Source organism: Phacochoerus africanus, chromosome 4 (assembly GCF_016906955.1).
Source record: "Phacochoerus africanus isolate WHEZ1 chromosome 4, ROS_Pafr_v1, whole genome shotgun sequence".
Lineage (NCBI taxonomy): Eukaryota > Metazoa > Chordata > Mammalia > Artiodactyla > Suidae > Phacochoerus > Phacochoerus africanus.
This window is the reverse complement of record NC_062547.1, coordinates 42,060,244-42,087,283: the sequence shown is the minus strand read 5'-3', so window position 1 is coordinate 42,087,283 and position 27,040 is coordinate 42,060,244. Positions and strand designations below refer to the sequence as shown.

Here is a 27,040-nt window from a genome sequence, read left to right as displayed (position 1 = left end):
GCAGCCCTAAAGACCAAAAAAAAAAAAAAAAAAAAAAAAAGATAAGCAAAACTTTATTACCAATTTCTAAATCTTTTATGATGTTTGTATGACCTAGATTCAAGACATTCCACTGAGTGCCTATATTCTCTTACATATTTGTAAGGCCCCACCTTCCCAGCTAGCTCAGGCTCTTTTTATTATAGAGGATCAGAACCTCTCATCTTCTTGAAAAGAACTATATACCCAGTCCTTCCCTCCAGTTCTCCTAACATGAGTATCTAATACCAGATAGTTCTCTAAGAAGAGGTATCGGTGGCAGGGACTGAGCAGACATGAATGGGTAAGGGAGAACGAACAGAGTGTGTGTGGAAGGAGGTAGATCCTACCTCTGAAGTCTGATGAATCTACTGGAGTTTCTACCTGGAAAAATGTTCAGGGTGATGAAATAAGGAATATATGAGTTTGGGTAAATAAATGCAAACCAGTGAAAATATCAATAAAATATTTTTAATGCCTACAATTTCTTTAATACATAAATTGCAAAACTTTTATCTGTATATGCAAAAGTAGATTCTCTTGCAGGTCAACAGCACCAGAAAACAAGCTATGCTATGTAAATGTTTCTTTAAACTTGATTTGTCCATTTTGTAAAAGACAGGATGGATTTAATAACTCCAAAGAAATCTATATCTCACTCTTAATCATACACTAAACACCTGAATATTTACTTCATCATATCCACTCACAAAATAAATAGTAGTCTAATATATTTCAGCACATTGAAAATAAAACAACCAGTCTCTCTTCATATATTTATTCTCTTTCCAAACATGTTTTGGTCTCCTGCTATATCTCAGAAATGTACTAATAGCTGCTTTTAAGTTACAAAATACAAAAGAGTAATTTATTTCTTGGAGAAGATCTGGGGATTACATTAAAAAATGAAATTTTGAGTTCCCATAGACTTTCTTCTTTCTTAACAGTCTTTGAACCTTCCCACGACACACATGTAAGGCTGCCTGTGACACGTGGTACCCTGGCCCCCAAATGGACATAACTGCATTTATAGTTTAGAGAAAATACAAAGACAAGTTCTGAAAGTAGCCTTTAAAGAAAGTGCCCCCTGCTTTGATGTAGCAGTGTCTACAGCAAGTGGGACTGTGCAATCAGAGCCACATGAGTTTTAAGAAAACTACTTTTCCCTTCACATCATGTTAGAGAATGCTGCATCCATGATCACGTAACATTATTACAAGAGCGAAATAACATTACTACATTCGTGACTTAACATTACCCAATAAAAGGCACATCTTCAAATATTAATAAATTCTGAAAATCAAAACAGTAGAGGATACATTAAAAACCAAGCACTTCATGTGTAAACCTTGATGAAATAACAGCCTATTCCAGTTTCTTCAAAAGTTGGTGAGCTTTTTATAAGAGGGGTCGGGAATTGCAGAATAAAATGGAAGACAGGATTTGGAAACAAGGCCAAGACTGACAGATTCGGAACATTTTTTTTTTTCTAATGAGCAACAGAAGTGCCCTTTTATAATGCTGACGCTGAAGAAAACTGAAATCAACATCTGTATTATAGAGGAAATGCACCTAGAAGTGATGACACACAAGGACACAACATGACTCTTTCTACCAAGTTCTGGAACTTTTAGCTAGCACAACGGTACCTTCTGTACAAATAACTGCACAAAATCATTGAGTAAAGTGCTAGTGAGCTTTAAGCCACCAGAAATCTTTCAGCTGTGACAAGCACTTGATTGTAATTACAGATTTCACAGAGTCTGAATATTGAAAGAAATATATTCAAGCAAATATTTGAAGGGGGAGAAAAAAAGCACGTTAAGTGACAGCCAAAGAAATAAAAGTTCCAAACCTGTTTTATTACCTGGAATATCACGCTACTCTTGAATGGATTTCACTGAAAGTATCTGAAATAGGTGAGAGGCAGTCAATAGGATTTTCTGCCACCAGTGTTTAACAGTGCTATGTGATCATTAGAAGGGTGTTATTCCTAGTGATGGAGATACCTTTCTTAGGATTCAACTTCAAAATTAAATCCTCGCATTTTTAAAGTTTGAAACTCAATTCAAAATGCGTCAGTCTTAGAAGGACTGAGTCACTTGGTCATCCCAGTAAGGAAGGCTAATGGTGGTAATCCATAACATCCAAACTCGAGGATAAAAGAAGGTTTTATGGATAAAGAGGAATATACAAAAAACAGCTTCTAGACCTGTTGAAGAGTAAGGATTCTTGTAGGATAACCTCTCCTACTTCCTAATCCCCACTGACCAATGGCTTAAGATGGCCACAATGTTCATTGTAGAACTGTTCTACAAGCTTATGTCTCACTGTCCCCAACCCTCCACTCAGAGTCAAGGACAGATATTCTCTAGCATCATATCTCATTTTCTGTTGCTGACTTGGCTTCTCTCCAGCCAGATACTAGGTCAGCCTGATTGGAATTGCCTGGACTTGAGGCTTAAGAGATACAAGTCTATTATGACTTGAAGAAGGGTGAGAATGAAGAAGTTCCACAGCCTAGTAAAATACCAGAAACAGGGAACATCCTTTTCTACCTGGGAATAAAATCTCTTCACAGTGCATAGTTTGAAATAAAAGTGCAATATGGGCAAGGAGAGAAGGTGGTGGTCCTGATACACGTGAATTTAGTTTTTGGTTTTTGCCATTAATTGTTAAGGAATTTAAGATAAAAATGCAAAGTCATTAATACCAAAAGGTATGGGGCACCTTGGATTCCAAAATATATAATAGGAGAGGCAAATGGGGAGGAGGGGAGCCTCACATGTCACTTCCTTCTTTAAACTATTACTCTTCTAAATCTGTTTGAATAAAATAAGTATTTTTCATCAATATAAAAATGAATCTTTTAGATAAAAATCAATCAGCACAGTGACCCTGTCTATTTTATGCTAAAGCCAACGTAACAGTAAATCTGAAAGTGTATCTTGGAAAAGAATGTTCTTACACAAAATCGCGTAATTGTACTTTAACCTGGAAACGTTTTTTTTTAATTGCCTAATTACCTAAATTAGTGAATAAGAATGCTCAGCATCCAATCCATGAATAAATGCAGAATACAATTTATTCTACTTTTTTACCTCAAAGTCACAGAAATGACATCCATATAACACCTACTCTACATTTGTAAGTTCTCAATCCAAACATACAGATTAGGACAGGTCACTTTATTGCTGGCAGCATTCATGGAAGGACCAGGTTCCTCACAAAACAAAAAAGTAAATTTGATTGGGAGCCAGGCAGTGCCGTACTCACACATCAGCAGAATTATGGAAGTAAACAGGCAATCCTTTTCTTCCTTTTTAGAGTAGCAAAGGAATAATATGAGATTGGCTGACTTGTGAGCGGCCCCACATTAGAGTGCATAGCTCAGCAGGATCAGGGCTGGCACCTGTGAACAGTGAGCTTCGTAAGAGCACTCACTGGGCGTTATATCATCTGCATTACAGATTGCACCCTGGAAAGTATATGAAAATACTTTCACTCAAACGACAGCCTGCAGATAGATGACAGTATGCATTCCTTTTCCTTGAGTATTTAAAATGATAAGGGGCTTCTTCAGTCTGAAAGCAGGACTTCCTTGTGGCAGACTGTCTCTAGAATTCACAAACATAAATAAAAGCCACAGCTAACGCTTCTTCAGCTTCTTGGCCTTTCGACGTCTCATTTCTTCTTCTTCACGTCTCATTTCCTCTAAATCTTCTTGCATGCCTAGTCTTAAACTGTCAGAAAGGAAAAAACAAAAATGATATTTGTCAATATACACGAAATTACCACTCTCTCTAAAAAAGCAAGAATGAAATTCCCACTGGGAGCTTACATGGAATGTGCTGAGGCACTCAAAAGGCGTCAAGGCTTTACTACTAAAAACGGATTAAGCAGGAATATTTAACCAGGAGCCACCTCCATGGACTCAAGTTATAGTGGAAAAAAGACCTCACATACAACCCCAACAACAAAACACCTTAATATTTCCACTACAGTAGTTGTAAGTAAATATAAATTATCTCATCAGCTTTTAAAAATCAAGAGCAAGAACCATTTCGTCAATAAATAACATTCTATTCTTGTCCCTTACCAAGACTTTAGTGTGATATTTTATCTAGAGGGGAGATGGTAAGATGGAGAAAGATAATACTCTAGGTTGAGAATGAGGTGAATTATTTCCCTAAGTTAACACCATAAAGTAATCATTTGTTATCCCCTACCCAAGAAATGATCATTTGCTAATTATCAAGTAGCCAAGTAGGAATCAGACAGAGGGAACCTCACATCCCTCATCAGGTCCCTGAGGCCAGCAGTGGTACAGGTGAACGACAAGATTGAGAGGTGTGTGATGTGGAAAGGGAATTAAGGATGGGCAAAGAAAAACAACAACATGCTACAAGGGGAGGCCTCCAGCATTTACTGTGTGCCTACACGGATGACACACTGAACTGGGCCACTTGTGCACACTGTCTTAAGCCTCACAAGTCCTCAATGAGAAAAAACAGTACAGTCTCATTTTACAAATGGGAAAACAGATAAGCCTAAGGAATTTGTATAAAGCCCCACAGCAAGTAAGCAGGACTGGAATTCAAACTGTGTGGCCCAAAGCCCCCGCTCGCTCCCAATGGTGCAGTAAACAGAAAAGAATTTTTAGGATGTTTCTGCACAAATGTGTTACATTTTCTGCTTACCTCTTTGCTTCTTCTTTCTGCTGCTCTTTCCAACTACTCTCCATGTAACGTAAGGCATAATCACTTTCATCTTTGTATCTGATAAGAGAAAAAGTTATTTTTTAAAAAAATCCACTTTTCATTTTAATTACAATTTTCTAAAGGAACTGTATCATCCTATCTTTAAAATCAACACCCTTATAACTAAATTAAACACACATTTAGGATTATTCCTCCTTGCTTGGCAAGGAATGAGGCAGGCAGAGGGGAATTTCTGAAGTAAAGACATATAAGCTCGGAATACTTCCAGAAGGCAACTACTCCTGAATCTAATGTTGATGAAAGTACCATTATAACAATGTTTGCCCAACTATTAAAATCCTGAAAGCACAATATACACGAAAATAATTTTGTATAAATTTCATTTGTGCTTCACAGACTTAAGAACAGAGGAGACTGAACCAAACAGGATAATGCTTGACCAAAAGCATATAGCTGGCTTATGACACTACTAAGATTAGACTTTTAGGTCTGATTTTTAATTCAGTTCTTTTTTTCTATACTTTTTTAAGGCCACACCTTCAGCGTACAGAATTCCCAGGCTAGGGATCCCATCAGAGCTGCAGCTGCCAGCTTATACCACAGCCATGGCAACTCAGGATCTGAGCCGCATCTGCAAACTTCACTGCAGCTTGTGGCAACGCTGGATCCTTAATCCACCGAGCAAGGCCAGGGAATGAACCTACATCCTCATGGATACCAGTTGGGCTCTTAAGCCCTTGAGCCACAATGAGAACCCCTGAAATCTTAAATATTACGTGCCAAAAAAGTAAATCTAAACAAGTATCTGAGGGAGTTCCCTTGTGGCCCTGTGGCTTAATGATCTGGAGTTGCCACTGCTCTGGCACAGGTTTGATCCCTCACCAAGGAACTTCCACATGCCATGGGTGCGGCAAAAAAATAATAAATTAAAAAAAAAATCCAAGAATTCCTAATTAAAGAATCGTATCTAAATGAGTATATTCTGAATAAGTGAATAAACACACTTTTTTTGACTTAACTATCTTCAATGCTACTACTTACTAATGTTTATTTTTTCCCTTACAGCATAGATGACTCAAAATAAAAAGTACATATTTCTACATCCTCTTTAGCCTTACTTTTTTCGGTCATAGCCAAAGATTTCTCGAATGTGCCTGGATATTTCTTCCTGAGGTTCTCCTTCATCTTCAATAAAGTCTTCCATTTCAGAGTCATATTCATCATCATCTTCCTCCTCTTCAAATTCTCGCTGCCTTTTGTAACCACTAGGGAAAGGAAGCCTTTGGGGACCTAAGAAGAGAAAAGCCATTATTTATAAGAGCATTAAAACTTCACAGTCCCAACAAGGAGGGACTGACTGACATACGTGTAAGCTGCAATTCTGAGAACTCATTCAGAGGGCAGCCCCAAAGACCAGAGCCGGCCAAGATGGGCCTTGGCACGAACTCATTACTGCATGATCCCTGCTGCTCTGTGGTATCTCCCCACAAGGAAGAGAACTCCTGTCTATCCCAGGGCTTTACTAGAACTGTCAGTTACATTTCCTAGCTTAGTGGTTCTCATTGTTTTGGATTTAAAACACTGGTGGAATTTCTTAAAAAAAAAATTACAAATTGTTAAAGGATGACTAACTCTTAACCTTGCTAAGACAAGACACCAAAGGTAACAATCTACCAGATATTATCACCCTAATTCCATTAAAGCTTTTATAAGTCCAGGAAAGTATGAAAGATTCTCAGAACCTGGCGTAACTGTTCAAACTGAGCAAGTCTGACTTTGAGGAAAAATACATTATCCTTATTTTTGTCCTCTTGACCAAAAACATATTAAAAACTTACAAAAGACAAGCACTGATCAATAGACCAGTATCTGGGAACAACTGGTTTCTAGTCCTTGATTATAGACACTCCCTTTGTTCTACTGTTGTTTTTAATATGCATGGCTTGTTTCCTTAGCTCAGTTTCTTAACTTCAGCACTCTGACATTTTAGGCCAGGTATTCCTTGGGTGTGACGAACTTGTTCTGTGCATCATAGGATAAAAGCCTCCCTGGCTTCTGTCTACTAGATGCCAGTAGCATCCCATCCATCCCCAGCTGGGTCGATCAAAAATATCTCCAGACACTGCCAAATGTTTCCTGGGGATCAAAGTCATCCTTGGTTGAGAACCAATGTTCTGACTGAATTAGGAAATTTAAAGCATGGAATCTTCTGTTTCTTTTTATATTCTCTTTGATGCTTAATAACTGCTTTAATAAATCCTTAGTATCATGAAGAAGCTATGACCTAGCAGCAAGTAGGTGCCACCAATGATCCCACACCTTCAGACAGTAGATTCCTCAAGGACTGGTAGCCAGGGCCTTGATGTTGCTCACTGTAAGGAGCAGAAACACAAGGACAGTCTAAAATAGTTCCTGGCATATAGCAGGTGCTTAACAAGTATTTAATGGATAAATAATGCATCAAGAGACTTCAAACTTACAAATACACCCCAGTCATTGAAGACAGGTCTCTCTAGTATTCCTGAAGAGGTGAAAATGAATTCATCCATTGAACCACATAAGGCATATATATACACACCCTATCTTACAAATCCCATAGCTAAATCTACTGCATATGGAGACATTATAGGCATGAATACAGAGGGCCAATGATAAGTGTCTTTCTAAAGATTTTTCCAAGCCATGATCACGAAACGAACTCTGGCACAGGATAGACAAAAGTAGCTATCCAGGATTCTATCAACACAAGAACACATTAAAGAAGCACACAGATCTTTGGTTAGCTAAAACAAAGTATCCTTTCCAATTCATAGTGACTAAATACTTCTGGGGTCAGGGGAAATTTTACCTTGGGCAGGTCTGTAGCCAGATAAGGAAGGCCTCATTCCATTCATCTGTCCGTTGCTGGACCGGCTGATTATATTCTTGGAAGAAATTGTTTCTGAGACAACAGTGCATTTAGGCCTTAGAGGGGGACCTGAGGTACTAACTGTTCGCCCAGGTCCCAAGCTGCTCACTGGTCTTCCAGGACCTGAACTGCTGACAGTGCGTCCTGCTGGGACCGGGCCACTTACTGATCGCCCAGGGCCATTGATTGACCGCCCAGGGGGGACTGAGCCACTCACTGGTCGTCGAAGGTCATGTGGACCGCTTGCAGGCCTCCCAGGGCCACCAGCACTGCCCACAGATCTCCCAGAACCACTGGAGACACCGATGGGTCTTCCGGGGCCACTGGAGCTGCTTGCAGGTCGTCCAAGGCCACCTGTACCACTGACTGTCCGTCCTGGAGGATTTAAGTTACTGGCTGGCTTCCTGATCCCACCGACTGATCGCTCAGGTCCTGAGCTGGAGCTGCCATTCTGGCGCCTGGGCACAGAGCCAGAACTAACTATGGGCCGAGCAGGCCCTGTGGTAGGCCGGCCAGGGGCTAAACCGGAGCTGCCACCTGGCTGCCTGGCACCTGGACTCTTGGCCTTATTGTGTGGGGTGACCATGGGCCCAGGCCTGGAATGGCTAGGATGAGGAGGAGATTTTTTGGCTTTGTGCTCAGTAGCAGATAGGTTCTGAGTCCCTTTAGCAGAAGTCTTTGGGACACTGGGTGAATAGGTGCTGGAGTGGGGCTTTCCAGTCCCATTGAAAACAGGTCTGTCACGGCCCTCACGAAGCAAGGGTTGGGGGCAATTGCCAGATGCTACTTTGGTCCTTTCTGCTGGCATCAATTTGGATGAAGACAGATGCAAGTGTTTCTCATTAGCTGTGCTGAGTCTAGCTTTCTTCTCAGGATGAAGAAAGGGAGTACCCTTGGAAGAAGGATGCTTGTCTTCAGAACCTTTGCCAGGTTTTGGGCCTACTCTTTCTTTCTGAGAGGGTACTTTTTTGACTGGAGGTAATCTTGCATCTGTTTCAGGTTTCTTTTTCCTACGCTTTCGTTCAAGGAATTCTCGCTCCCTAAGTTCTTCTGCAGTCATAGGCCTCTCTTCTGTCTTCTTCACTACCTTTATCTCCACTGGTTCATACTGCTTTTTTTCAGCCAGCCTGAGTAGATCAGTGAAGTTCATAAGTGGTGGGGCACTTTTAAGGGGGACCTTTGGTTTGCTTTCAACTTTGGGAGGTTCTTCCTCTTCCTCGTACTCCTGCTCTGACTCTGCTTGATTGTATTCAAAGAATGCATCCTCTTCTTCCATCTCATACTCTTGGTCTGTTCCCTGGCTAGTGTGGCTTTGCATTGCCTGCTTCTTCTTTGACTTTTCCTCAACAGGAATCCCATTGTAGCCATGGAAATTATCCTTTGTCCTCTTGGCCATAGCTCTTGCTTTTTTGTCATGTTTTAGCTCAATTCGCTTTTTTACCAGTTCTTCTTTTCTTCTTTTCTCTTCTAAGGCTGAAGAAAAACAAAACAAGAACATATTATCTCAAGGTCTCAATAATAGTTTGTTTATCTGAAATCAGTAGGTGGCCCAAACCAAGCAACATTCAAGTTACCGTTCAAAGACATCTAGGAATCAAATGAGGAAGTCATTCGAACAAGTATCAATTGCATCATCTTTTCATAATGAGTGGGTCACAAAAGGGTTTTTCTATATGACTAAGCAAGGGTGAGACTTGGCTTTTAGCTTTAAATATACAAAATAGTTCATACCAAATAAATATACAAGAGAATTATTAACATTTAACGGTTGTTATTAATTATTCATCAATGAATGCTTAAACTTATTAAATCTGTTTGGTTTTATTTTGAGTTTTTTTTTTTTTTTTAGCCCCCCCCGCGGCACATGGTGGCTCCCAGGCTAGAGATCTAATCGGAACTGTAGCCGCAGACCTACGTCACAGCTACAGCAATGCCGGATCCTTAACCCACGGAGAGAGGCCAGGGATGGAACCTGAAACCCCATGGTTCCCAGTCGGATTCGTTTCCACTGCGCCACGAAGGGAACTCCTGTTTCCTTGTTATTTACATGAAGTAAAACGACTGCTTGAGTTTACTGATTTTCAAAATGTTTCCCTATTTTAATCTTTTAGATAGCACTCTTAATAATAATTTTTTTCAATTAAAATACAAAATAGGTGGAACAGTGCTGGCTTCGGCAGCACATATACTAAAACTGGAATGATAGAGATTAGCATGGCCCCTGCGCAAGGATGACATGCAAATTCAAATTTGTGAAGCATTCCATATTTTTAGAAGGAGGGAGTGGGAGGGACCAGGAGCTTGAGGTTAACGGATGCAATCTATTGCTCTTGGAATGGATTTACAATGAGATCCCTGCTGCGTAGCACTGAGAACTATGTCTAGATACTTATGTCGCAACACAACAATGGGAGGAAAAAGTATGTATACATGTATGTGTAACTTGGTCCCTATGCTGTATAGTGGAAAAAATAAATAAATAAAATTAAATTAAAAAAAATAGGTGGAAGAAGATAAAGAACCAAGGTCAAAGAATGGAGTTCGTACTAGAGAGCTAATATGGCCAATTAGAAGTTATGATCACTATACCCAAAAAGCTTTTTTGAGAATAAAAGATAACATCCATGCAAATGGTCAACATAAGAACATATGTAATACTATAAACAGAGTTGATTTAGACATATACTCAACAAATCCATTAGCCTGTTACAATGTTATAAGCATCCACTGGTTAGGCACAAGCTAAATGTGAAGACAGAACACTTTAAACTTGAGAATAAGGCTATAAATTCATACCTTTTTGTCTAAGTTCCTCTTCTTTTCTTCTGAGAAAAGCTTGGACAGCTGCCGACTGGACACCCTTAACTTTTGGGTCTTTTTTGGGAGGCCCCACTGCCAAACTGTATCGTTTCTAAAAATAAAAAAAAGAGTAAAATGTTATATGAGATTAGCTGTAAAACAATAGGAAGTAAATGTTCTAAATGTTGACTGAGAAATCTATTCTGAATAAGAAATCACATAACCCACATGAAAGCTTAGCTATAAAATTTCAGGCTAAATATGATTATACATGACTATTTTTAGGTGTAGTGTTTCTTTAAACATGCCCCAACAGTGCATAAGTGAACAATTCAGAGAAATACTATTTTCAGGCTATTTTCCTCCAAAGGTTATCTAGACTGAGAGGCTGAAAAAAATCACCTCTAAAACAGATTCAATTTGTTTCAGAATTTATTTAAAAGATCTGCCTTCTTCAGAACTAAGCATTTCAAAGTCCAACTTACCAAACAAAACTACTACTCACAACTGTTTTCCTCCTGAGTATCCTAGCGCAGATGCTTTTTTAGTAGAGACTCATAGCTTCTACATAGGTTACTTTGTTTACAATATGAAACACTGAGATTCTACTTTGACCACAGGTAAGGCTGGCAGCAAACCATCGTTAAAAAACATTTCAAAGAAAAAAAAAAGGGCTAAGCAGGAGTTTCCCTTGTGGCCCAGCAGAAATGAATCCAACTAGTAACCATGAAGCTGTGGGTTCGATCCCTGGCCTCACTCAGTGGGTTAAGGATTGGGTGTTGCCATGAGCTGTAGTATAGGCCAGCAGCTACAGCTCACATTCGACTTCTAGCCTGGGAACCTCCATATGCCACAGGTGCGGCCCTAAAAAGCAAAAAAAAATCTAAGCAGAGAGTTCCCATGGTGGCTCAGTAGTAATGAACCCAGCTATCCATGAGGACACAGGTTTGATCCCTGGCCTTGATCAGTGGGTTAAGGATCCAGTGTTGCCGAGCTGTGGTGTAGGCCAGCAGCTATAGCTCCAGTTTGACCCCTAGCCTGGGGAACTTCCATATACTGTGGGTGCAGCCTGGAAAAGACAAAAAAAAAAAAATCTAAGCAGCAAGGAAGGGCCCAAGTCTCTGTAACCTTTGAGTGTAGCTCTTATGTTCATTAAATATTAATTTGCCACACAAACCCAAAAAGTATTAACATTATCCTGGAACAGATGGTATTTCTCTGGGCTTTCATTTTTATGTAAATGCACTGGAAAATGACTAAAACTAGAATAATGTTAATTTAAACTATAAGAAGAAAAATAATCTCATTTTATAACTATCATTAGAGAAGTAGGATAAACAGAGCTAATAACTCATACCAGGATGATTCATATCTAGGACCATTCCACATTAAATTCATGGGCTGGAAAAAAGATTTTTTTTTTTCTTTTTTAGGGCCAAACCCATGGCATAAGGAGGTTTCCAGGCTAGGGGTCAATTTGGAGCTGCAGCCACTGGCCTACATCACAACCATGTCAGATCCTTAACCCACAGAGAAAGGCCAGGGATTGCACCTGTGTCCTCACAGATCAGATTTGTTTCCACTGAGCCACGACAGGAACTCCTGGAAATAAGAATTTTTTAATGTACTCCCTCTTTTGTCTTAGGTAGATAACATTCTTATCCACTGAACCTATTGCTGAGCTAGTTAAAAAAGAAACACTAACCTAAGAGAACAAATTGAGCTGCTTGGGAACCAAAAAAGCAATTCTCAAAATGTTCATGAAGTTCCTGGAGGAAAGCCAAAGAATCCATGCTTACTACAGGGCAGCCAAATAGAAGGCATCTTGAAAACAGGTTCTTGAAACAGGTTCCAGCTAAATCAGTCTACCAACAGAGCAGCTGGCCAAGAAAGCAGGCCCTAATCCAACCTGCAAATCCTGAATGATAGCAATGCTAAGACCAGACACATCCCTCGCAGAGAGAAATTCCAAAAGAGAGCATCTAGATTCCTTTCCCACTCAACTTGGCTGTCATAATAAAATCCTTTGATAAGTCTGTATCTTTGTAAATTTAGTTGCAGACCCTTTCCATAGTGGACTGGAGCCCAATATTTGAAGGAGAAAAGGAGAGGGAAAGGAAGAACGGAGAAAAAGGAATATTTCTTTTTTTGTTGTTGTTGTTGTTATTTCTTGGGCCGCTCCCGCGGCATATGGAGATTCCCAGGCTAGGGGTCTAATCAGAGCTGCAGCCACCGGCCTACGCCAGAGCCACAGCAACGCGGGATCCGAGCCGCGTCTGCAACCTACACCACAGCTCACGGCAACGCCGGATCGTTAACCCACTGAGCAAGGCCAGGGACCGAACCCGCAACCTCATGGTTCCTAGTCGGATTCGTTAACCACTGCGCCACGACGGGAACTCCGAAAAAGGAATATTTCTTACCGAACTAGATACATGAAATTTGTCATGGTTTACAAGAACCTCATATACAGGCCTTATCCACAAGAAACTCACATTTTCTTAACAGAAGGACTCCCATGAAGATGATGCAAGTTGTATAAGACATACAGAGACTTATAAGCAGAGGCACACACTCACTCTATTATATCCCACGTGGAGATATGTGAGAAGAGGAAGGGGGGATCTGAGTTGCCAAATCATAAGGTTTTTCCTGTCTGTGCCAACTACAGAGGCCCTAGATTCACTCATCAAATCAAAGCTTGTACAGGGCTCTCCCTGCCAAAAACTGCCAAAATACACATTAGTATTAATTATTTAAAATAGGATTGGTTTGTTATTGAGGTATCACAGCAATTGAGCAATTCCTAATTTGATTTCAGGGCAGATACCTTTCTTCCTAATCTGGGACTTCGAAAGATACATAATGGGATGTTGACTAGCAGAAAAGTGACTCAAATGAATATAGGTACTGAAAGAGAAGAGTTCAATGGGCACTGTTTAACACCTATTAAATAAGGGGCATATCACCTTCAGAATTTCTGGCCTTTTAGTGTACCACTTATTATTATTTTGCTTTTTAGGGCTGCACCCATGGCATATGGAGGTTCCCAGGCTAGGGGATCTAATGGGAGCTGTTGCTGCCAGCCTACGCCACAGCCACAGCAACGCAGGATCCCAGCAAAGTCTGAGACCTATACCACAGCTCACAGCAATGCCAGATCCTTAACCCACTGAGCAAGGCCAGGGATCGAACCCGCAACCTCATGGTTCCTAGTTGGGTTCGTTTCTGCTGCACCATGAAGGGAACTCCACCACTTATATTATTATTTACTAATTTTAAGAAAATACATAGATCAAACACCATGAATTATTATTACACCTTTAATCTCACAAATAATATACATGAAATGACTAGCTTGAAAGGCTAATTATATTTTTCTAAATCCCATCAAAATACAACTGTTTTTCAAAAATATGTAACAGCGAAAATAAAAAGTGTTTGTGTATCACCTAAAATTGTGGTACAGCCAGAACTATGCTGTGCTTTGGGAAATACCAACAAAGGAACATAAACATAGAAAAGGCAGAACACAAGAAAGAAACAAGGGAGGGGGTTTAGGAACTCGAATTCACTCAGAAAAGAATCCCAAAGACGAATCTGAGCTTTTTTCAAAGTACACATCTATTTTGATTAATTCATATGTGTATTTCAAATTCAGTTGTTTTTTGTTTTTTAAACACTTCTAATCCTTAAGCTGGTCTCACATTTAACTCAATACCTTTGCTATCCTGTCCTCTCCCTCTGATGTAGAAGGATTTCAATAAATCTATAAAAGATCTTATTTTGTGGGTCTGCTAGGAAACAATTTAAGGAGGGCAAAGTCCTACTTGATGAGGCTTAATCTTATTTACTAACAGGAGCTGAGTCATAATTAATAGGTTCTTACATCCTCTGTAGCTTGATGCACTCAAAAGCAGATACTAGTAGAATATTAAAATATTCTCTGAGGTAAAGTTTAGATCAAAACCTAGAAAATTGGGGCAATAAAAAGGGCTGGTTTGGGGTTACACTGTGGCCCAATGAGATTGGCCGTGTCTTGGGAGTACTGGGAGGCAGGTTCAATCCCTGGCCTGGCACAGGGGGTTAAGGACCCAGCGCTGCCACGGTAGGTCGCAACTGCTGTTCAGATCTGATCCCTGGCCCCAAGGACTCCGTGTGCCACAGGGTGGCCAAAAAGAGAAAAGAAAAAAAAAAAAAAAAAAAGCCTCAGGCTGGGATTACATTAAAGCAGGAGAACTATCTGGCACTTTCACTCACATCAGATGGTCACATTTAGCTCTAGCAGCAATACAACAAGATGCACCCACTATTTCTGAAACTGATTCAAGGCACCAGGCTGCTTCATTGTTCCAGCTTCATGAAAAGCAGCTGGACAAGGGTTTCTTTTATCCTAAGTGTATCCATTTTATTATACTGCAAGCCAACTCAGTAATTCCGAGGGCTTCAATGAATGATCCATAGGAGTGAAGCTTATGCCATTTAAAGAGAATATCAGAGATTTAGCCAAGATTTGTAATTCTGAAGCCAAGAGACCTAGAAAACATTAAGTCACTTTAAACATATGTGTTCCTTGCACTGAAATTATATTGTCATGGTCAGATTAAGAAAATAAGGAGCTTTCAGTCTGGAGATATATTTTCACCAAAAATGTTAGGTTGGAATCAATAGCCAATTCCTTTTTGAAAGCTGTTCTTTACTCAGGAGATAATGTTGTTGTAATCATAGAAAACATAAATCTCCTGATGGTTTTATATAAATTAGAGATTTATCATTGGTTAGAAATAGGAGTTAGAAATATTAAAGAATATATCCTTAACTTTTTAATAATGACTACACAATTTCTATAATCCTCTCAAGTTATCATAATCAGGAATGAATGCAGGCCTGGAATATCAATGATTTTTCACATCAGGCTTGCTTAGCTGAGTGGCTAAGACAACTAAAAATCATACCAGTTGGGATTCCTATGGGGTCAAATGTGAATCTTATTAGTACTGTATTTAATAACATATATCTGATTATAAAATGTATTATGAGATATATACTTCAGAGCCCTAAGTCCAGCTTCATGTTAAAAATGGCCCGAAATGGATAACTGCATTTACTGGCTGTCACTCACACAACTTCTGGCAGAGTCTGAACTAGAACCTAAGGTCTCCTGACTCAAGGGCCAAAGTGTTCCCACTACAACATGCCTCACTTCCAACTTAATCTCAACACTTTCATCTCTAGCTCTAACCTCATTTTTTTTTTTAGGGCCGCACTCAGGGCATATGTAAGTTCCCAGGCTAGGGGCCGAATTGGAGCTATAGCTGCTGGCCTAGGCCACAGCCACAGCAACTCGGGATCCCAGCCTTGTCTGCGACCTATAGCGTAGCTCACGGGAATACCGGATCCCCCACCCCCTGAGCGAGGCCAGGGATCAAACCCACATCCTCATGGATACTAGCCAGATTTGTTTTCCACTGCATCACAACAGGAACTCACTCTAACCTCATTCTTAAATGCCATTCCCTAATTTCCACTGGCCTCTTAGTGCTATTACCTCAAACAGGCCCACCACTGAACTTTCCCTCACCCTCAGACTCTATTTCTGTTAACCATGCTGGCACTCTCCCAAACAGGCTGTAAATCTCTATCTACCAGGTTTCAAGTCTGTTAGTTTGACCTTTAAATTTCCCTCCCACCAGACTTTTCCGTACATTGAGAAGTGTCATCAAAAAACAAAACAAAAACAAAAAAACCCCACAAAAACAAAACCCAATAGGAGAGTTTCCATTGTGGCGCAGTGGAAACAAATCTGACTAGGATCTATGAGGATGCGGGTTCAATCTCTGGCCTTGCTCAGTCGGTAGGGGGATCTGGCTTTGCTGTGAGCTGAGCCGTAGCCTCGGATCCCACATTGCTGTGGCTGTGGTGTAGGCCAGCAGCTGTAGCTCTGATTCAATCCCATATGCCACAGGTGCAGCCCTAAAAAGCAAAAGAACAAAAACAAACAAAAAAACCCAAAAGGGTTATTACCCAAGGCTATATTAGGCTGGAGTTGGGGGTAGGGAGGTATATAGATTCAGGCTTTACAGATGACAACCTTCCACCATCACTTCATTTCCAATAAACTCTCTTCATTCAACACAGGGTTATGATTAAGAGCAGATACTCGGGAGCCAGTTTGCCTGGATGAGGTTCTCTGCTCTGCCATTAGTACTACCCCCTGTCACTTATTAACTGTGTGACTTTGGGAAAGTTTATTCATTTCTCTGGGCCTGTTTCCTCATCTATAAAACCACCTTCCTTGCATGGTTGTTATAATGATTAAATTAATACCATAAAACAGTGCCTGGAACAAAGCAGGCACTATAAATGTTGATTATCATCATCATCCTTATTATTCAGAAAGCAATTCTCTAAGTAGTGATGGAGGAGAGAAATGAAGCAGTAGTTTCTAAAAGACCCTCTCCTTAAAACACTGGTTCAGAAGTACAGCTTTAGGCTAGAAACCCAAAGCTGCCCAGGCACTAGAAACGTCATGGTCAGATCTAAGAGTGGGAAATAATCCAGTTATAATCAACTATCATCAAGAATTACAAAATGACTGGGGGCAGAAAGTTTTTTGTTAGCCCACACTTTTCTTTAAAAGGAAATATAGCCAGCACAAGGAATATAGCCACTATTTTATAATACTTTATATGGAATATAATCTTTAAAAATATCAAATCACTGTACTGTCACCTGAAACTAATATAATATTATAAGTCAACTATACTTCATTTTTTTTTTTTTTTAGGGCCACATCAGAAGCATATGGAAGTTCCCAGTCTAGGGGCTGAACTGGAGCAACAGCTGCAGGCCACAGCCACAGCCACACCAAATCCAAGCCTTGTCTTCGACCTACACCACAGCTCACAGCAACACTGGATCCTTAACCCACTGAGTAGGGCCAGAGATTGAACCTTCATCCTCATGGATACGAGTCGGGTTTGTTACCGCCGAGCCACAATGGGAACTCCATTTTTTTTTTTTTTAATGTGGCCACATCTGTGGCATATGAAAGTTCCCAGCCAGGGATAAAACCAGAGCCACTGCAAAGACAGCACCAAGTAGTTATGATGTGAGCCCCAGGGCAAGTCCTACACTTCAATTTAAAAAAAAAAAAAAAAAAGGAAAATATAACTACTAGAACAAATGGTAGGCTTCTTTTGAATAGATGGAGCTTGGCACCTATCATTTTATATCAAGACCACTTCAAAAATTTACATTACCTATCTGGCCCCAAAGACCCTGGCTCCATTTCAGTACTTATATAGTCTTATCCTCAAGGCGCTAGAGTCCCCAAGTCCTTATGTCTGATATTACATGAAGGCTTCTCCTTTATTTATTTATTTATTTATTTTTAAAGGGCCACACCCCCAGCATATGGACGTTCTCAGGCTAGGGGTTGAATCAGAGCTGAGCTGCTGGTCCATGCCATAGCCACAGCAACACCAGAGCCAATTATCTGTGACCCACACCGAAGCCCACCAACAACGCTGGATCCTCAACCTATGGAGCAAGGCCAGGGATCAAACCCATGTTCTCATGATTGCTAGTCGGGTTTGTTACCCTCTGAGCCACAAAGACAACTCCTTCACTTTTTTTTTGTTTTTTTTTTTTTGTTGTTGTTGTTGCTATTTCTTTGGGCCGCTTCTGTGGCATATGGAGGTTCCCAGGCTAGGGGTCAAATTGGAGCTGTAGCCGCTGGCCTACACCAGAGCCACAGCAACGCGGGATCAGAGCCGCGTCTGCAACCTACACCACAGCTCACGGCAACGCCGGATCGTTAACCCACTGAGCAAGGGCAGGGACTGAACCCGCAACCTCATGGTTCCTAGTCGGATTCATTAACCACTGCGCCATGACGGGAACTCCCCTTCCTTTACTTTTTTTGCCCATGCCCATGGCATGCACAAGTTCCCCTGGCCAGGGATCAAACCCAAGCCACAGTAGTAACCAGAGCCACAGCAATGAAAACATCAGATCCTTAACCCGCTGAGCCATAAGGAATTTTCCCCTTTACTTTTTGGATGTGAGGGCCACACCAGAGCTACAGCATCTTGTCTATGATGATTTTCAGTCTGACTGTGAGAAAGACCAGGTAACTTGCCTCATGCACTACAACCCATCAGTTATAGTGACTTAAAACCTATAAGAATCTACATTCTAAGTGCAATATACTATTCTACCAAACGGGATAACCACTTTGTTTTTAAAAGAGGAACCCAGGGAGAAAAATATTAAGGGCAAGGTCACCAAAATATCTTTTCTCTTTTAAATATAAACAGAGTTAATGACAATGACTGGTTACCTCACTGTGATAACTGTTTGTATTCAGTTTTTCCACTGGGAAATGATAGCATGCCTAATATTTCTAGGCATGATGCAATCCTTCTTTTGTTTTAACTAAAACATAAAGATAACAACTTCTCTTAAAAAGAAACAATGTAAAAGAAAGATGTCCCAATGGAAAACATTGCTTTTCAAGCCAGATATGATAGACACTTCTTAAAAATAAAAGCCCTGCAAAAAGTTCAAAGTGGCTGTACAGGTGTTTCAAATTTTAGCTTCCCTTGGATTTTAGTCTAATCAATGCTAGTTGTACTTCCTTTCTTTGGCAAAGGTGTAGCACAGGAACTTGATCACTGAAATTAAAAGTCAGCTCTGACAGGACACAAATGGAAGGTGGGGGAGGAGACGGCTATAAGAGAAATATGAACTAAGCACTAGCGAGGGATGGAGTTATATCTGTCAATTACTGCAAAGCCTCTAATTCTATACCATAACTCAGCAAAGTTTTTGTCAAGCAGGGTGTGTGTATGACTTGAAATATTGCTTTTTTACTTGGACGTGGTTTACAAGGATATTTGCTTTGTAATACTCTTACACTGTACAATATGTGTTAGATTTCACAGCTGATATTGTGCTCTAGCAGAAGGCTTCAGTTTGAGCCAATAGAGAAAAAAACCTTAAAATTATTTTGTCTTTTTTTGAAAATAACTTAGAATTATTAATTCTTACTATTAAATGAATCGAGTTATAACACGATTATGGATTAAATTTAACATAATCTTGCTCTATTTCTCAACAGTTCCTTTGTGCCTTACTTTCATCTGATGTAGCAAAAAAATGAGGATTATAATGCTGATAGCTAAATCAAATTTCCAGGTTTACTAGCTTTTGGGGTGGGGTGGGCAGGGAAAAGCATGCTTTCACTCCAACAAAGTATATGCTTATACTCATCTACTAAATTTTAAATGACCTCACCAATTTACCCATTTTCTTTTTTTTGCTTCCAATCTTTGCTACTCCAATCATAAAAAGATTGGTAATGTATATATTCTGAAATATAGATACATTTCAAAATCTCCTGCTCTAGAAATGTGCTTTTCTCTCAGCAGCTGTTGGTTTCTAGAATAAGCAACTATTAACTTGATTCTGATTCTCCCACAGAATATTCCTGGGCATCAGGGTTAATATTATCTGTCTTTGACCTCCACTGAGTAAGATCTAGAGTGAAATATGGACCTAATTATGCAAAGATGAATGTTATTGGATGCAATATCGACTTGTCTAAGAAATCTACAGATGTATAAAGTAATTCTGCCACTCATAATCTCAAGATCACTTAGAGTACTTGAGACAGGAGGTGAATATATACAATAAACTGATGAATATCAGTTTTATTTACCAATTATTTTACTATTTTTAGATCAACATCTTCAAAAGAGTAAAGAATGAGCCAGCCTCAAAACAATAAAAGCACAGAAGAGGGGAAAAAAATGAAAATTACACAAAAATCTAATAAATGCAGAACACATAGTGAGGGTTCAATAAATTCCAGTTGAATTGCCTTTAAAAGAGAGCCGTTTGAGCTCAATGCCTCACTGCTCAAACCGCAGGTATCACAATGCAATTCATCGGTTTACATCTGGGCTGTGGTACCATCTGAGGATCCAGAAATGATTAGTTTATGCAAAACAGCTACACCTCCTCAAACAAGGCGCTCTCCAAGGCTTCAGCATTTAGATTTTACCAAGTCTTACACCAGGCTGCGAATATCAGAGAATTAGCAAACATCGCTGAGTAAATGGGACCTAGATTTCAAACAACGTCAGATTTTGAAGACTAATAGTAAACGGAAGTTGAAACTATTTCAACCCTCTGTTGGCCAAGAATTTCGTAGAATCTAATCAACACCTCTTCCTGATACAAAAGATGATACTCCCCCCACCCCCTTGGGAAGCGATAATTTAATCACCTTGCAGGCTGGCAGAGTGGGTGGGGCCACAAGTCAGAACTTGTCTGGGAAAGGACCCAAAGTCTGACCCAAAGATCAGTGGGAAATCAGCCCAAAGGCCATTAGGCCAAGTCCCTAAAACCCGTGAAATTCATCATATACATGATTTTCCCCCAACTTTTGGGCTGAAGTTCATGAAGAAACTAGAAACCACTAGCGCTGGATTCCACTATGTGCCAGGTACGGCTCCACTCACCAGGTTTCACGCAACTCTACAGCACCCAAAACAGGGGTCACTAAGCCTAAACAAGCCAAACCCGCTCGTCAGAAGATTCCCGCCTCGCGTCTCAATCCCGTCTTGACCCCCCCAGTTACAGAAGTACATGCCCAAACAGAGGGAAAAAACAAACAAGCAAACAAAAAAACCTATGAAACAAACAAAACCCCCCCAAAACCGGCGTCCAGATCTTTCCTCTCCCAGAGCCGATAAGAGGATGCCTGGAAGTTCCACGAACCACACAGTCCAAACTTGAAGACCAAACAAGAACTTGAAGCACTCCTACAGTCGCGCTCCAGCTGGTACTTACTGGCACATTATTGACACCTTGTCCTTTGGAAGCTATCAGGAGAATCTCCCTGAAGTCCATTCTGGCCGAGGCGGAGAACTGGGCCAGACGCTCGGAGAGGGGTGGAAACACGCCTTACCGAGGCGACCAGCAACAGCCGAATGAACTGCTTGGCTAGCCTCTCTCCTACCCCTCCTATGCACGACCACTTCCGGCGCTTAGCAATGCCGTCTGCCCGCCCCCTTCCCTTCAGCGCCCAGTACCATTTCAGGTCCGCCGCTTCCCTCGCGAGTCTTTGGTGTAACTTCCGCTTTTAGGCTCGAGACACGTAGAAACGTACTACGTGGCTGCTGGCGTCGGCTCAAGGGGGCGGGTCTAATCCTTACATGGACCAAGGAGACTCGGCCTGGTAAATTGCGGGGTGTGGCTAAAGACAGCGGCTCTCCTAGCAACCCTGGCGCGAGGCCTACCGATTTTGCTCCTTGTGAGCTCTAGGTAGGGGAAGCAAGGGGGTGAGGGATTACCTACCCGGCCTGGGTTCCCTGGGAATCACGGGTGGATGCTCAGGTTCGAGACGGCGGCGCCCCAACCGCCAAACCGACAGGTCTCGAGCAGGGGTTTCAGTTACCCGTTTGCAGGTACTCGCGGAACCGCGCAGGCGCACACGGCCCCGACTGTCTTGGGTACACATTACTCATCGCGTGCTGGCAGAGGGTGTGTGCTCACCTCCTACACAAATGCACGTGTGCCGTGTACAGGGGAGCCCGCTTACAGCTTTAGTCTCCTTTAGATAAGCCCCGCGCGTAGGGCAGGCAACAGTGTTTTGTTCAGTGGATGAAGAAATTTCCCACATACAGACCCAGCCTGGATACACTTGGCGCACTGATGAAACATACAAATATGCCCCATATTCATATTAATATTCTTTGGGAGGCCAGTCCTGAGTTCCTTTAAAGAGTTATCTGGGGACAGTTGTCTTGTGGTGCGGCGGATTAAGGACCCAGCATTTTCACTGCAGCGGCTTGGGTGGCTGCTGCGGTGCGGGTTCCATCCCCGGCCCAGGAACTTCCGTGTGCCCTGGGCTCGGCCTTTAAAAAAAAGAAAAAGAGAGCGGGGGAGGCGGGGGAGAAAGAGTTATCTGAGGTCAGTAAAATACACTAATTAGGCAAACCTGGGTCTGTGGGTAAGAACAGGCCAGATTGGCAGCAAACAGTAGGGATATTTTGGTGTGATGGAAATTCTTGGAAACTGGATTGTGCTGATGGCTGTGCTGTTATTTTACTAAAAGTCGTGCACTAAAAAACATGTGAATTTTATGGTATGTAAATTATCTCAGTAAAACTGTTTAAAAAGATTAGGCAAAGCCTGTCTTACTATTTCTACCCAAGTTTTAATGCTGAAGCGTGGCCCTGACTACATTTCTCCATTTAAGGCTGCCCAAGCAATAGACCAAGATTAAGTTTTTATTCCCTCTGGGGAACCCCACAGAGCACATTGATCTCGGATGCTCTGTATTCCTTTCAAATACATAACTATCCATTTTAAGTAGTTTACACTTGCAGGAGACCAACTATAAATATTTCACCCTCTGGAGATTGTGAGTTATGTGGGAGCTTGGGTCTAATATATTGAAAAAACAGATGATAGGTTCCTCATCTCTTAAAAATTAAATCTAAGGTTTTACAATGTCCTTCCTGTGGTTCTCTATTCAGAGTCATCATTTAGTGGTTAACAGATCTTGGAGTTAACACCATAGCTCATCGGAAATGAATCCGACTAGTATCTATGAAGACACAGTTTCCATCCCTGGCGTTGCTCAGTGGGATAAGGATCTGGCAACGCCGTGAGCTGTGGGGTAGGTTGCAGACTCGGCCTGGATCCCATGTTGCTGTTGCTGTGGTATAGGCCGGCAGCTGTAGCTCCACTTGACCCCTAGCCTGAGAACCTCCATATGCTGCAGGTCCTAAAAAGACCAAAAAAAAATTTTTTTTTAATTTTTTTTTGTTTTAATGTCTGCATCTGCAGTATGTGGAAGTTCCCAGGCTAGGGATTGAATCCAACTCCTCTGGGACCTACGCCACAGTGCAGGGCCAGGGGATGAAACCAGCACCTCTGCAGCAAGCAGAGCTGCTGCAGTCCAAGCAGCTTTCTTAACCCACTGGGCCACAGCAGAAACTCAGAAGATCAAAATCTCAATGCTGCCCTATCCTGTTAAGAACTTCTATGATTGACCCTGGCCCTCTTTAACATCATCAGCCTGATTCTATCATTCTATTAGAAGTGCCAAACTCTCTTCCACTCCAGGCCCTCTCCAAATAATCCCATCTGCTTGGTATGCACCCTTTAACCTTTGCCGGGCCAGCTCCAACTCATTGTTTAGCACTCCATAAACTTGTGGTGATTGGTTTTCAGGGTTCAAGCCCCAGCCTTCTTGAATCCTAGCTATTGCAGGACCTTCGGCAAGAGCTTCCCCTCTCTCTGTACCTCAGTTTAAGATGGTAAAATAGCAGTGATAGAATTGCTGTAAAATATTGCATATAAGAACTGTAAGTTAGTACCTGGCTGTTACAGGATAAGTTGTATGTCCCCCCAAATTCATAATGTTGATAGAAATAAGCAGTAAACAATCCATAATAGGAATAAAAAAGGTTTTATTCAGGTCAAACTACAGACTACAGCCCAAGAGATAATCTCTCAGAAAGCTCTGAGGAACTCCTCCAAAGAAGCATGGGTTTTAGCAGAGTTGGGTTTTGTTTGTTTGCTTGTTTTTGTTTTTTGTTTTTGTTTTTTTAGGGCTAAACCCATGGCATATGGACATTTCCAGGCTAGAGGTCTAGTTGGAGCTGTAGCCACCGGCCTATGCCACAGCAATGCCAGATCCAAACCATGTCTGCGACTTACACCACAGCTCATAGCAACGCCAGATCCTTGACCCGCTGAGCAAGGCCAGGGATCAAACGTGAAATCTTGTGGTTCCTAGTTGGATTCGTTTCTGCTGCACCACGATGGGAACTCCTAGCACAGTTTTATGTTTTCTCAGAAAAAGGTTCCCGGGCCAGGGATTGAATCTGAGTCACAGCTGAGATCTATGCTGCAGCTGGAGCAAGGCTGGATCCTTTAACCCACTGTGCAGGGCCAGGGATGGAATACAAGCCTCTGCAGCAACCCAAGCCACTGCAGTGGGATTCTTAACCCACTGCACCACAGCAGGAACTCCCAAAACAGACATTCTTTACTTCTGGGCAATGCACCTTTTTCTTTAATGGTTAGAGCAGATGTATGTTTAATAGGCCCCCAAATTGGCTATTGTAGTTAGCATAACGTTTAAGTTAAATCATATATAAGCCAGGATAACTTCCCTATACCTCAATATTTGAAAAATTTCTTCCATCTATATGTTGGCGTTCTAACTCCCAGAATCTCAAAGTGTGACCATATTTGTCGATAGTGTCTTTAAAGAGATACCTAAGTTAGAAGTTCCCGTTGTGGTGCAGCGGAAACGAATCTGACTAGGAACCTTGGGGTTGCAGGTTCAATCCTGGCCTCACTCAGTGGGTTAAGGATCCGGCATTGCCCTGAGCTGTGTAGGTCATAGACTCGGCTCAGATCTGGCATTGCTGCAGCTGTGGCTGTGGCGCAGGCCGGCAGCAACAGCTCCGATTAGATCCCTAGCCTGGGAACCTCCATATGTCTCCGTTGTGGCCCTAAAAAGACAAAAAAAAAAAAAAGAGATACCTAAGTTAAAATGAGCTCATTAGAGTGGGCCCTAATCCAATTTTATGATTGTCCTTATAAGAATAAGAAATAGAAATATGGACACAGATTCAGACAGAAGATGACACAGGGAGAAGATAGACATCTAGAAGCCAAGGAGAGAGACCTCAGAAGAAATCAGCCCTGCTCACACCTTGATCTCAGACTTCCGACCTCAAAAAATTTGTGAGAAAATAAATTTATGTTGTTACTACCCCCCCAGTATGAGGTAATTTCTTACAGCAGCCCTAGCAAACTAACATACTGGCATATTGTAAGTATTCAATTAATGTCAGGCGTTATTTCTCAAGGACGCTTTCTTTCTCTGAACTAGCTCAAGACCCATTTTGTAAATTATTTTTTGTTGTCGTTATTTCGTTTTTTGCTTTTTTTTTTCCCTTTTTAGGGCCAAACCTGTGGCATATGGAAGTTCCCGGGCTAGGAGTCAAATCAGAGCTGCTGTGACTTGATTTCCATCCCTGGCCCAGGACTTCCACATGCCCTGGAAGCAGCCAAAAACAATAAACAAAAACAACCCCCTCATGCACAAAAAAACCACATTTTAGGCCAAATTAATGAAAACCCTCGATATTCAATATCCTAATGGCCAATTTAATTGTGAGTGCCTGTAGTAAGGCACTTGTTCCAATTTTATCGATGGGAAAACTGAAGTTTGAAGAGATGAACTAACATATTGCACAACTGGTTGATAGAAGAGCCAAGAGTTAAATCTGTGAGAGATTAGCCATCATGCTAGACTGCCTCTTCATATTGCAATTAATCCAAGAACCAATGTAAATATGTACACATGAAAATATAGATTATCCAAGAGAGTTTGGATTTGATAACGAACATACAGTTACTCAAAATCACCAAGAATAACTGCTGGATGTGAGAGAGAGGCAAGGAATAAAAGGAGAGGAGCAATTTTCCCGTGCCCACAGACAATTTAGGTCACTGAATTCAGCAAATATTTCCTGAGAAACTACTGTGGGCCCAGCACTATATACAATACAAAGAGAGGAAAGACCCAGCCCTTGCCTGGTCAGGGCTTTTGTTCTTGTCTGAACACAAGTAGCAGTGATGTCAGACAAAGTGGGAACTGTGTTAGGGTATAAAGCACTGGAGATATAGGGTTGCCAGAGGTAGCAAATAAGATGTTTATCTGAAATTCAAATTTTACTAGGTGTCCTGTATTTTATCTGGCAACCCTAGAAGTGACGAAGCTCCAGTTAGAAAAAGAGCAAAGACAGAGAGGCAGGAAAGCATAGAAAAGGGTTCAGAAAACAAGTAGTCGATGTACTTAGAAGAACCTAAGGTCAGAAAAGTAGGTGAACCCACACTGAGAATGTCTTGACCATTAAAAAAAAAAAAAGACCAAAAAAAAGGAGTTCCCACTGTGGCTCAGTGGTGGAATCACTAGTATACATGGGGATGCAGTTTTGATCCCTGGCCTCGCTCAGTGGGTTAAGGATCCGGCGTTGCCGTGAGCTGTGGTGTAGGTCACAGGCCTGGCTCAGATCTGGTGTTGCTGTGGCTGTGGTATAGGACGGCAGCTGCAGCTCCGATTGGACCCCTAGCCTGGGAGCGTCCAAATACCTTGGATGTGGCCCTAAAAAGCAAAATAAAATAAATAAATTTAAAACATGGTTGCGTCTGTGGAGGAGAGAGCTCAGTTGTATCAGGTTGCTGTGGGTTTTTCTGGGAGGGAGGCTTAATTTTCACCTCGTTTTCTTTGATGCTGTTTGAATGCTTTTCCTTGTGCATGTACTGCCTTTTCAGAATACAGCATAAGAAGAGATGTTGACAGCCAATGGTTTTGTAGGGCTCTCCACTTTATAATGTACACTTACATGCATGAATTTCTTTGAGACTCAAAGGGTCTTCGAGGAGTTCCTGTTGTGGCTCAGTGGTTAATGAATCCAACTAAGGACCATGAAGTTGTGGGTTCGATCCTTGGCCTTGCTCAGTGGGTTAAGGATCCGGCATTGCCGAGAGCTGT

General features: G+C 41.4%; 1 protein-coding gene and 1 non-coding gene across 4 annotated transcripts; one reads left to right on the top strand and one right to left on the bottom strand.

The window, feature by feature from the left end:
- Positions 1 to 467: 467 nt before the first annotated feature.
- SPTY2D1 (SPT2 chromatin protein domain containing 1) lies at positions 468 to 21,935 on the bottom strand. Of its 3 annotated transcripts, none has more exons than XM_047776150.1 (6): positions 21,814 to 21,935; positions 10,444 to 10,558; positions 7,588 to 9,120; positions 5,858 to 6,029; positions 4,719 to 4,796; positions 468 to 3,761 (listed from the first exon to the last, which is right to left on the bottom strand). In XM_047776150.1, the coding sequence occupies exons 3-6, from the start codon at positions 9,041 to 9,043 to the stop codon at positions 3,668 to 3,670; spliced, it is 1,800 nt and encodes a 599-aa protein (XP_047632106.1). In that variant the 5' UTR covers positions 9,044 to 9,120; positions 10,444 to 10,558; positions 21,814 to 21,935; the 3' UTR covers positions 468 to 3,667. The 3 variants fall into 3 exon arrangements, with proteins under 3 accessions (XP_047632106.1, XP_047632107.1, XP_047632105.1); XM_047776151.1 differs by lacking the exon at positions 21,814 to 21,935 and adding an exon at positions 21,549 to 21,754; XM_047776149.1 differs by lacking the exon at positions 21,814 to 21,935 and adding an exon at positions 21,307 to 21,518.
- On the top strand, positions 9,812 to 9,919 carry LOC125126553 (U6 spliceosomal RNA). The gene has a single exon (XR_007134667.1). It is a non-coding gene; the product is annotated as a U6 spliceosomal RNA (small nuclear RNA).
- Positions 21,936 to 27,040: the final 5,105 nt, after the last annotated feature.

Excerpts from the sequence above, each read along its gene's own strand:
- SPTY2D1 (XM_047776149.1), bottom strand. The coding sequence starts at position 21,366 with ATGGACTTCAGGGAGATTCTCCTGATAGCTTCCAAAGGACAAGGTGTC. Across the intron at positions 4,797-5,857 it reads TTTGGCTATGACCGAAAAAA|ATACAAAGATGAAAGTGATT; the intron begins GTAAGGCTAAAG and ends TTCTCTTATCAG. Across the intron at positions 3,762-4,718 it reads CAGAAAGAAGAAGCAAAGAG|TTTAAGACTAGGCATGCAAG; the intron begins GTAAGCAGAAAA and ends CCTTTCTGACAG.